The sequence below is a fragment of the Nerophis lumbriciformis genome, linkage group LG02 (genome assembly GCF_033978685.3).
Source record: "Nerophis lumbriciformis linkage group LG02, RoL_Nlum_v2.1, whole genome shotgun sequence".
Classification (NCBI taxonomy): domain Eukaryota; kingdom Metazoa; phylum Chordata; class Actinopteri; order Syngnathiformes; family Syngnathidae; genus Nerophis; species Nerophis lumbriciformis.
Window position 1 is genome coordinate 60,177,587 of NC_084549.2, and position 12,772 is coordinate 60,190,358.

The 12,772-nt window shown below is 41.4% G+C and overlaps 1 protein-coding gene across 3 annotated transcripts in view; it reads right to left on the minus strand.

Moving 5' to 3' along the window:
• The window catches only part of slc8a1b (solute carrier family 8 member 1b), a 331,344-nt gene that overhangs the window by 14,233 nt on the left and 304,339 nt on the right, over positions 1–12,772 (minus strand). For 2 of the 3 annotated variants that reach the window (XM_061965914.2, XM_061965907.2), the window contains exons 8-9: positions 7,625–7,810; positions 7,455–7,544 (exon numbers count right to left, since the gene is read on the minus strand). In XM_061965914.2, coding sequence (XP_061821898.1) covers positions 7,455–7,544; positions 7,625–7,810 — 276 coding nt within the window. Of the gene's footprint in view, positions 1–6,895; positions 7,375–7,454; positions 7,545–7,624; positions 7,811–12,772 lie in introns of those variants that run through there. The other variant, XM_061965923.2, reaches the window with a different exon arrangement.

Below are 12,772 nucleotides of genomic sequence, written 5' to 3' on the forward strand. Positions count from 1 at the left end.
CTTCATTTAAAATGTTCTTTCACATTATTTGAAGTGGCCTTTCACGTCATTTAATAGGTCCATCCCATCATTCAACGTGGTCCACTATGTCATTCAGTGTGGTCGTCCACAGCATTTTTAAGTGGTTTGACACATTACTTAATGAGGTCCGCCACGTTATTTAATGTGGCCCGTCACCTCATTTAATGTGATCTTCCACATCATTCAAAGTGGTCCGCAACATTATTTAATGAGGTCCGCCATCGCCACATAATTTAATGTGGGCTGTCACGTCAATCACTGTGCTTCACCACATCATTTAAAGTGGTGTTCCACATCATTATAAGTGTTTTGCCACATTATTTAATGAGGTCGGATAAACGGAAGAAGATGGCTGGATGCATGGAAGGTCCACTACATCATTAATGTGGCCCGTCATGTTATTCCATGTGGTCCGCCACATTATTTAAAGTAGTCTGCCATATTATTTCTTGATGTTAACCACATGTTTCAAAGCGGTCCGCCGCGTCATTTAAAGTGGCCCGTCACGTCATTTAATGTGGTCTTCCACGTGATTTCACGTGGTCCATCACAACATTTAATCTGGCTCTTCACATCATTTAATGTGGTCTTCTATATCATTTAATGTGGCCTTTCACGTAATTTAATGTGGTCTTACACATCGATCAAAGTGGTCCGCCACATTTTCAACGTGGACCACTATGTCATTCAGTGTGGTGGTCCACAGCATTTAATGTGGTCTTCCACATCATTCAAAAGAGTCTGCCACTTCATTTAAAGTGGCCCGTCACATCATTTAATGTGGTCTTCCACGTGATTTCACGTGGTCTTCCACGTCATTCAATGTGGCCCTTCACATCATTGAATGTGGTCTTCTATATCATTTAAAGTGGCCTTTCACGTCATTTAATGTGGTCTTACACATCATTCAAAGTGGACCGCCACGTTATTTATTGAGGTTCGTCACATTTTCAACGTGGACCACTATGTCATTCAGCGTGGTGGTCCACAGCATTTTAATGTGGTCTTCCACATCATCCAAAAGAGTCCGCCAAGTCATTTAAAGTAGCCCTTCACATCATTTAATGTGGTCTTCCACGTGATTTCACGTGGTCTATCACTTCATTTAATCTGGCTCTTCACATCATTGAATGTGGTCTTCTATATCATTTAAAGTGGCCTTTCACGTCATTTAAGGTGGCCTTACACATCATTCAAAGTGATCCGACACATTATTTATTGAGGTCCGTCACATTTTCAACATGGACCACTATGTCATTTAGTGTGGTGGTCCACAGCATTTTAATGTGGTTTCCACATCATCCAAAATAGTCCGCCACATTATTTAATTTGGCCCGTCACGTCTTTCGTTGTGGTCTACCACATCATTCAAAGAAGTCCGCCATGTTATTTAAAGTGGCCTTCCACATAATTTGAAGTGGCCTGCCACATCATTTAATGGGATCCGCCACATTATTCAATGTGGCCCTTTGAGAGAAGCCATAATTGCGATGTGGCCCTCAATAAAAAAAAACGAGTTTTTCACCCCTGGGTTAGGATATACACTATATTGCCAAAAGTATTTGGCCACCTGCCTTTACTCACATATGAACTTGAATTGCCATCCCATGGAATTGTCGAAAATGTTTTGGTATCCTGGAGCATTCAAAGTTCCTTTCACTGGAACTAAGGGACCAACAACCCCACACCATAATTCCTCCTCCACCAAATTTCACACTCGGCACAATGCAGTCCGAAATGTAGCGTTCTCCTGGCAAGCTCCAAACCCAGACTGGTCCATCAGATTGCCAGATGGAAAAGTGTGATTCATCACTCCAGAGAAGGCGTCTCCGCTGCTCTAGAGTCCAGTGGCCACTTGCTTTACACCACTGCATCTCACGCTTTGCATTGGACTTGGTGATGCAGCTGCCCGGCCATGGAAACCCATTCCATGAAGCTCTCTGCGTACTGTACGTGGGCTAATTGGAAGGTCACAGGAAGTTTGGAGCTCTGTAGCAACTGACTGCACAGAAAGTCTTTGCACTATGCGCTTCAGCATCCGCCGACCCCTCTCTGTCAGTTTACGTGGCCTACCACTTGGTGGCTGACTTGCTGTTGTTCCCAAACTCTTCACTTCTCTTATGAGAAAGTTGACTTTAGAATATTTAGGAGCGAGGAAATTTCACGACTGGATTCCGAGGACAAAGCTACGAACAATGGGAGACCGGGCTTTCTGCTCCGCCGCTCCCAGTCTGTGGAACGCTCTCCCTGACCACCTGAGGGCACCACAGACTGTGGATGCTTTTAAAAAAGGCTTAAAAACCCTTCTTTTTTAGATATATGCATACTAGTTTTAGCTATTTGGCTGTTCTAGTTTTTATTTATTTTTGTATTTTTTTTTTTTAATACACTGTAGCACTTTGAGGTTGTTTACTCAATGTAAAGTGCTTTTTACAAATAAAATCTATTATGATTATTTATTATTATTGTTGCACAGGTGGCATCCTGTGACAGTTCCACGCTGGAAATCACTGAGAGCGGCCCATTCTTTCACAAATGTTTGTAAAAACAGTCTCCATGCCTAAGTGCTTGATTTTATACACCGGGCCAAGTGATTAGGACACCTGATTTTTATCATTCGGATGGGTGGCCAAATACTTTTGGCAATATAGTGTATGTGTCAGGAGAGTTGGCGCCATAAGGGGGCCTCACACAGGGCGCCAATGAAGCTAGTGGCCATCAGTCCAGGTGTGTGATTGACTAGAGCAGCCTCTAAGAATAGCAATAACACTTTACTACATATTACTTCTTGCACTTGAAACACAATTAAAGCGGCTCAGGTGTTTAAAACCGCGATCAAAGTCTTTTTTCTTTTATCGCACCAGACTCCTAAAAAGTATTATCGTTTTTCCGTGATAAACGAGGTTAATCACCGCAGGATTTACGGACTGCAAAAGCCAAATAACTGCGGGTCTGGTTTGTGTTGTGAAACTATTTATGTGTGTGTGTGTGTGTGTGTGTGTGTGCGTCCTGCTAATAAGACTAAATTGTTTCCATAGCGCAGTTCAACGTTGTGTACACTGCTGCAGCTGCTGTGTGTTTATTGTGACATAGTGTGTACCTGCATGCTATGTATCATGCTAATGCCTTCCTGACATGATAAATTAGCCTCATGCTAATAACACAGTGTGTGTGTGTGTGTGTGTGTGTGTGTGTGTCTCCTGGGAAAGTAATCGAAACTGTTAGTCTTCATCAGTGGTGACCAAAGTGCGGCCCGCAGCTTGTTTTTTTGTTTTTCATTCTAAAGACAAAATAGGAATACTACAAACCCCGTTTCCATATGAGTTGGGAAATTGTGTTAGATGTAAATATAAACGGAATACAATGATTTGCAAATCCTTTTCAACCCATATTCAATTGAATATACTACAAAGACAACATATTTGATGTTCAAACTCATAAACTTTATTTTTTTTTTGCAAATTATAATTAACTTAGAATTTCATGGCTGCAACACGTGACAAAGTAGTTGGGAAAGGGCATGTTCAACACTGTGTTACATGGCCTTTCCTTTTAACAACACTCAGTAAACGTTTGGGAACTGAGGAGACACATTTTTTAAGCTTCTCAGGTGGAATTCTTTCCCATTCTTGCTTGATGTACAGCTTAAGTTGTTCAACAGTCCGGGGGTCTCCGTTGTGGTATTTTAGGCTTCATAATGCGCCACACATTTTCAATGGGAGACAGGTCTGGACTACAGGCAGGCCAGTCTAGTACCCGCACTCTTTTACTATGAAGCCACGTTGATGTAACACGTGGCTTGGCATTGTCTTGCTGAAATAAGCAGGGGCGTCCATGGTAACGTTGCTTGGATGGCAACGTATGTTGCTCCAAAACCTGTATGTACCTTTCAGCATTAATGGCGCCTTCACAAATGTGTAAGTTACCCATGTCTTGGGCACTAATACACCCCCATACCATCACAGATGCTGGCTTTTCAACTTTGCGCCTATAACAATCCGGATGGTTCTTTTCCTCTTTGATCGGGAGGACACGACGTCCACAGTTTCCAAAAACAATTTGAAATGTGGACTCGTCAGACCACAGAACACTTTTCCACTTTGTATCAGTCCATCTTAGAGGAGCTCAGGCCCAGCGAAGCCGAAGGCGTTTCTGGGTGTCGATAATGTTAAAATGTTAGCTTTAGATGTAGTTTTACTTGATTTTAGTTATATTTAACTGTTGTTAATTTTTTCTTACACTTCTTTGACAGGTAAGAATGTTTAAATATTATACAAACATTGACTGTGCATGTAATTTTACTTGATTTAAGCTTTATGGGACGGGGTTAACTTCTTTTCCCACTTGTATGCCATTTAATAACATTAAAATATTATCTTTTGATGTACATTTCCTTGATTTTAGTTTTATTGGACTGGGGTTACCTTCTTTTCCCACTGGTATGCCATTTAATAACGCTAAAAAGTTATCTTTGGGTGTAATTTTACTTGATTTTAGTTTTATTGGACGGAGGTTACCTTATTTTCCCACTCGTATGCCATTTAATAATGTTAAAATATTATCTTCAGATGTAGTTTTACTTGATTTGTGTTTTATTTAACTGTTGTTATTTTTTTCTTACACTTATATGACAGGTAAGAATGTTACAATATTATATAAACATTGACACTACATGTAGTTTTACTTGATTTTAGTTTCATTGGACGTAGGTTACCTTCTTTTCCCACTGGTATGCCATTTAATAATGCTAAAAAGTTATTTTTTGGGTGTAATTTTACTTGATTTTAGTTTTATTGGATGGAGGTTACCTTATTTTCCCACTCGTATGCCATTTAATAACGTTAAAATATTATCTTTAGATGTAGTTTTACTTGATTTTTGTTTTACTTAACTGTTGTTATTTTTTTTCTAAAACTTGTATGACAGGTAAGAATGTTACAATGTTATATAAACATTGACACTACATGTAGTTTTACTTGATTTTAGTTTCATTAGACGGAGGTTACCTTCTTTCCTCACTTGTATGCCATTTAATAACATTAAAATGTTATCTTTAGGTGTATTTTTACTTGATTTTAGTTTCATTGGACAGAGGTTACCTTCTTTCCTCACTTGTATGGCATTTAATAACATTAAAATATTACCCTTGGGTGTAGTTTTACTCGATTTCAGTTTTATTGGACGGAGGTTACCTTCTTTTCCCACTTGTATCCCATTATCTTTATATGTAGTTTTACTTGATTTTAGTTTTATTGGACGGGGGTTACCTTCTTTTCCAACACTGGTATGCCATTGAATAACATTTAAATATTATCCTTGGGTGTAGTTTTACTTGATTTTAGTTTTATTGCACGGAGGTTACCATCTTTTCCCACTTGTATGCCATTCAATAACGTTAAAATGTTATCTTTGGATCAGTGACGTGCGGTGAGGTTGACGGCTGGTGAGGCACTGACTTCATCACAGTCAGATTTACAAACATATGAACCCTAAAGAGTATCTTATTCACCATTTGATTGGCAGCAGTAAACGGGTTATGTTTAAAAGCTCATACCAGCATTCTTCCCTGCTTGGCACTCAGCATCAAGGGTTGGAATTGGGGGTTAAATCACCAAAAATTATTCCCGCCGCTGCTGCCCACTGCTCCCCTCACCTCCCAGGGGGTGAACAAGGGGATGGGTCAAATGCAGAGGACAAATTTCACCACACCTAGTGTGTGTGTGACAATCATTGGTACTTTAACTTAACTTTAACTTTACACATACAAACTGTAGCACACAAAACAGCACATTTAATTAAATAAAATGTGATTATGGTCTTAACTTTACTTATAAATGAAGTCCATGCGCCGCTGTTGTGCTGGATTAATGCACCCCCTGACGGGAGTGTTATATCAACTAAAGCCCTCACTTAAACTTTCCACATGCAAGATTGAATGTCTTTAAAAAAGTGTAACTGAGGGTTTATAAATGTCGCCTATACTGTATGGAACTACAAAATAACAAACACGGAGGCTCCAGTTTACACGAGGACCACTTTATTTACCTTCTTTCAAAAACCTACGCTCCACTCCGTGTCATCACTTCCGCTCTTAGCGCCTTCAAAATAAGAGCTCAAGGCATATACTGTATAACAGCGCATAACAGGAACTTAACATCACAAAGAGAAAAGCCCATGGAAATAGGTTACAAAAGTTATTTAATAAGAAGCCAAAAAGTGCAAAAAACAATAATGTTCGTGTTGGAGGAGTTGTGAATTAGGTAGTCTGCAGGTGTACCTAATGTTGTGGCCCTGCAGTCATTCACAACTCCTCCAACTCGAACATTATTGTTTTTGCACTTTTTGGCTTCTTATGAAATAACTTTTTTAAATAGATTCAATCTTGTACGTGGAACATTTAAGTGTGGGCTTTAGTTGATATAACAATTCTAGGCGGGGGTGCAGGAGGCGGGATTACTGGAGCCTCAGCCAGTAAGTCTTCGCAGCCGTTTTATGATCGCTCAGCACAAGAAATACGTTACACACATACAGTTGTTGACAAAATACACTGTACATTATAGACCTCAGCTAACTAAACTATGGAAATGTATAATATAGTTCATATAGCAATACGGTCTCACTGCACAGCAGGCCAGCAGTTAGCCGAGTCCGGAATCCATGTTGAGGCACTGAGTGACGTGCCTCAACTGGCTGCTGATCACCGCACCGTCTCTTCTCAGTATTTGAATGGCAAATGTGAAAATTCAGCAATTTTGAATAAAAATAATCTAAAACTGGTGAAGTTAAATGGAAAATAACTTTATAGTATAATCACTGGATACATATAACAATTTAATAAAAAATTTTTCTTTTCACATTTTTTTTCTTTCCATGATCTAGTGACTGCACGTCACTGCTTTGGATGTAGTTTTACTCAATTTTAGTTTAATTGGAAGGGGGTTAACTTCATTTCCCACTTGTATGCCATTTAATAATGTTAAAATATCTTTAGATGTAGTTTTTTTTAGTTTTATTGGACTTTTGTTAACTTGGGATCACAGAAACAAATGTATGACAAACAGAACAAGAGGTATGCCCTTTACATGAGCAGTATTTATGGTCGTGTGACGCCACCTCTTGGAGCTCCCCCTAGTGACGGATTTTGTTTAGGACTTTTGAATAAATCATGCAGTTTAGTGTTATTACGGCGCCGTAAGAATACACTAAGAATGTGGGGGAGTAAATCTAGATCTCCAAATTGAATGCAGTGAGTTGCAAATGTTACGCAAGGCCCTCAGAGGAGGAAGAAGACTAATCTGCTAAATGGAAGACCCTCGGGGGTTGTGGGGGCTGAGTGGTTGTGCGCATAAAAGCCTGAAGATGCCAAATAGGAAAGAGAGAGAAAGGCCTGAAGTGGAAGGAACGTGGGGGATGAATTGTGAGCGCAGACTCACCTGGTACCGACGTTCCCAACGCGACAAACACAACAGCTGTGACGGAGTCTTTCAGGCCGACTGTGCAGCCAAAGTGACACGCCAGGTCGCCTGCAAGCACACACACACACGTGTGTCACTAACGCACAAAGACACACCCACACACACCCCCCCTGCAGTGTCGGCCGTACCGATGATGGCGGTGAGCAGCCCGATCATGCAGATGGACACCACAAAGCACGCCCAGCCGTTCCAGTAGTCTGTGGGCGGCACGAAGGCGAACAGAACCTTCCAGAAGACGGTGAGGAAGTGCATGACGTAGTCGAAGCACGACGGCAGCTTCTCCTCGCCGCACTCGTCGTCGTCGTCGTCCTCGCCTGCAAGAAAGAAGCGGGACATCTCAGCTTGGTGCGGCGGTACTCAATTGTGAAGTGAATTGTGAAGTGAATTATATTTATATAGCGCTTTTCTCTAGTTACTCAAAGCGCTTTACATAGTGAAACCCAATATCTAAGTTACATTTAAACCAGTGTGGGTGGCACTGGGAGCAGGTGGGTAAAGTGTCTTGCCCAAGGACACAACGGCAGTAACTAGGATGGCGGATGCGGGGATCGAACCTGCAACCCTCAAGTTGCTGGCACGGCCACTCTACCAACCGGTTATTTCCTGTCATCACCCCCCGGCGGGACAGAAGTGTTCACAACATTCTGCATATCAAAACCGAAAAATAAAACAAGATGACGTACAGCAGAAAGGGGATTCATATAGACCCATTCGTCAGGGTTTACCTGACACATGAAACGTGACGAATTGGGGGTGGCAGTAGTGTTGAATATCTTTAAATGTGCTTTGTGGCAACCCTAAGTTTGACCACAGCGTCAGGTGTGACGCGGAGTGGCGCTTTCAATCGTTTTCACCGGACTGCATTGCAAAATTATTTAGCCCCCCCCCCCCTCTTCCTCTGACCCATATGAATCCCTAACCTACCGCAGCAACGTAAAACAGTTAACGAGCTCAATGTGTCACATTCAAAACAAGACCACTTGATTAGTTTGAGCACTGCTGCCACCTAGCTGGAGGCTTGTGTATCGTTCAGGCGTGAATAAGAACTGTAAATGTATTCCAAAGCAGCATATACTTGAGTATGTATCAAACAATATGTTATAATTAGAGATGTCCGATACGTCCGATAAATGCTTTAAAATGTAATATCGGAAGTGATCGGTATTGGGTTCTAAAAGGAACATTTTTGACTTTTTAAAACGCCGCTGTACAGAGTGCTACACGGACGTAGGGAGAAGTACAGAGCAGTTGCGTCTCCCAGTCATACTTGCCAACCGTCCCGATTTTCCCGGGAGACTCCCGAATTTCAGTGCCCCTCCCGAATATCTCCCGGGGCAACCATTCTCCCGAATTTCCACCCAGACAACAATATTGGGGGCGTGCCTTAAAGGCACTTCCTTTGTGTGCCGGCCCAATCACATAATATCTACGTCTTTTCACACACACAAGTGAATGCAAGGCATACTTGGTCAACAGCCATCCAGGTCACACTGAGGGTGGCCGTATAAACAACTTTAACACTGTTACAAATATGCGCCACACTGTGAACCCACACCAAACAAGGTTTTTCAATTCCCATTCATCAAAATAAAAATAATACAAAATTAAAGTTAAGTGATCAAAATATGCAGGAACCCCCTCAGCGCAGTCATGAAAAAAATAGTTCTGAATTCGGCCGTCAGAAATGACATTATTCAATATTCCATTCCATTTAAGTGATTCTCAATGCTGATTTTTATTTAGTTTTTAAAAACATTTTCTGGTTGTATTGTAATGAAAAGATGGAGAAGTGGTAATACATTTTCACTTTTGTGCCATTGAGGAGTGTAAATGTGAAAAAAAAAAAAAAATATATATATATATATATATGTGGAGCAAAGTGCGTCAGCGCGCCTGCAGGAGCAAAGGTCACCGCCTCTGGCAATGGTGTCGAGGGCGGAGCACCATCAGCTAGGGGCGGGGCATGTGCGGGACGGCGAGACACAGCTGGCAGGTGATTAGATTTCACTAATCATCTGTTGTCTTTAACAGTGAGCGGCCAGCGGAGGAAGTAAAGACTGGAGAAAAGCTACCGTATTTTCCGCACTATAAGACGCACCTAAAAACCTCAAATTTTCTCAAAAGCTGACAGTGCGCCTTATAATCCGGTGCGCCTTATATATGGACCAATAACAGGTCTCGCAACTACGGGATGCATAACGTAACCCCAGCCTCTACTGTAGCGTTCTATTCTATACGCCTTATAATGCGGTGCGCCTTATAATGCGGTGCGCCTTATATATGAACAACGTTTTAAAATAGGCTATTCATTGAAGGTGCGCCTTATAATCCAGCATACTTGCCAACCTTGAGACCTCCGATTTCGGGAGGTGGGGAGTGGGGGCGTGGTCGGGGGTGGGGCAGGACGTGGTTGGGGGCGTGGTTAAGAGGGGAGGAGTATATTGACAGCTAGAATTCACCAAGTCAAGTATTTCATACATATATATATATATATATATATATATATATATATATATATATATATATATGTCTTAATAAGGTTATCCAAAAAAATAGTGCTCGATACCGTAGTAGAGCGCAATATATGTATGTGTGGGAAAAAAAATAAATCACAAGACTATTTCATCTCTGATGAAATAGTCTTGTGATTTTTTTTCCCCACACATACATATATATATATATATATATGAGCGACTCCAAAACCAACAAAGGCTGTAACTGTCGAAAGAAACCTGATTTCCCTCTCAACGGGGGGTGCTTACAAACATCAGTTGTCTACCAATCTAAGGTAATACGCAAGGACATTAACACATCCGACACATATGTAGGATTAACCGAGGGAGAATTCAAAACCAGATGGAACAATCACAAGGCTTCTTTCAGGAACCAAAACCTGCGGAATACCACAGAACTCAGCAAACACATTTGGGACCTCAAAGACAATAATGTTGAATATTCAATAACATGGCAAATCCTTGCATCCAGCACACCTTACAATAGTGGTAATAAAAGATGCAACCTATGCTTGAAAGAGAAACTGTTTATTATTTACCGTCCAGACCTGTCATCCCTCAACAAGCGCAGCGAAATTGTACCGTATTTTCCGCACTATAAGGTGCACCTAAAAACCACACATTTTCTCAAAAGCTGACAGTGCGCCTTATAACCCGGTGCGCTTTATTACGATTCATTTTCATAAAGTTTCGATCTCGCAACTTCGGTAAACAGCCGCCATCTTTTTTCCCGGTAGAACAGGAAGCGCTTCTTCTTCTACGCAAGCAACCGCCAAGGAAAGCACCCGCCCCCATAGAACAGGAAGCGCTTCTTCTTCTACTGTAAGCAACCACCCGCCCCCGGAAGAAGAAGAAAAAACGCGCGGATATCACCGTACGTTTCATTTCCTGTTTACATCTGTAAAGACCACAAAATGGCTCCTACTAAGCGACAAGGATCCGGTTCATAAAAAGACGCAATCTCTCCATCCGCACATGGATTACTACCGTATTTCACAGCAACTGATATTCCTGTGAACCGCACTGTGGAACGGGAGCACGTACGGTGAATATTCGCACCACAGGGAATGAGAAGTCATCCTTCACTGTGGTTCTAGCTTGCCATGCTAACTTCCACCCATGGTGATATTCAAAAGGAAGACCTTGCCAAAAGAGACCTTTCCAGCCGGCGTCATCATAAAAGCTAACTCGAAGGGATGGATGGATGAAGAAAAGATGAGCGAGTGGTTAAGGGAAGTTTACGCGAAGAGGCCGGGTGGCTTATTTCACACAGCTCCGAAGGCGAACACACCTTCACTAAGACGGGCAGACAGCGCCGGACGACATACGCCAACATTTGCCAGTGGATCGTAAATGCCTGGGCAGATATTTCGGTCACAACTGTGGTCCGAGCTTTCCGGAAGGCAGGATTCACAGAACTACTGGACAACAACAGCGACACTGACTCCGATGACTTCGACGAGACGGAACCGGCCATTTTGGATCCCACGCTTGCGCAACTTTTCAATTCGGACACCGAAGACGAAGAATTCGAAGGATTTACGAATGAAGAATAACTTCAGAAGGTGAGCGCTATGTTTATTTTGTGTGTTGTGACATTAACGTTCGAGCAACATTATGTTGCTATTGCTCTACACCATTTTGAATTTTACTATGTTTGTGATTGCACATTTGCGTACATTTTGGGACAGAGTTGTTAGAACGCTGGTTTTCAATATATTATTAAAGTTTGACTGAACTATCTGACTGTTTTTTTGACATTCCCTTTAGCGCAGCGTAGGCGCGGCTTATAATCCGGGGCGGCTTATTGGTGGACAAAGTTATGAAATATGTAATTCATTGAAGGTGCGGCTAATAATCCGGTGCGCCTTATAGTGCGGAAAATACGGTAACAGCATGCCGCCACAGACGGAAACACCTCCTAGGTAACACATGAGCCAATCACCACACCCCTATGCCAGCCTGTACCCACCCACTCTGTGCCCTATATAAACCATGGTATGTGAATGCTCCCATTAAAATCTCCTGATGAGTGAGGGAACCCCCCCTCATGAAACAGGCCTGTAAGAGATGAAATAGTCTTGTGATTTTTTTTCCCACACATACATATATTGCGCTCTACTACGGTATCGAGCACTATTTTTTGGATAACCTTATTAAGACATATATATATATATATATATATATATATATATATATATCTACATGTTTAGATAATTGATACTTCAAACTTGCATAAATAAATATTTAGGAATATAACATAACTTGGCTTCTGAGAGCTGCAAAATGTAATGAAAAAATTGCTAAAGTTGTTGATAAACAAGCAATTACCGTATTTTCCGCACTATAAGGCGCACCGGATTATTAGCCGCACCTTCTATGAATTACATATTTCATAATTTTGTCCACCAATAAGCCGCCCCGGACTATAAGCCGCGCCTACGCTGCGCTAAAGTGAATGTCAAAAAAACGCTGCGCTAAAGTGAATGTCAAAAAAACAGTCAGATAGTTCAGTCAAACTTTAATAATATATTGAAAACCAGCGTTCTAACAACTCTGTCCCAAAATGTACGCAAATGTGCAATCACAAACATAGTAAAATTCAAAATGGTGTAGAGCAATTGTAACATAATGTTGCTCGAACGTTAATGTCACAACACACAAAATAAACATAGCGCTCACCTTCTGAAGTTATTCTTCATTCGTAAATCCTTCGAATTCTTCGTCTTCGGTGTCCGAATTGAAAAGTTGCGCAAGCGTGGT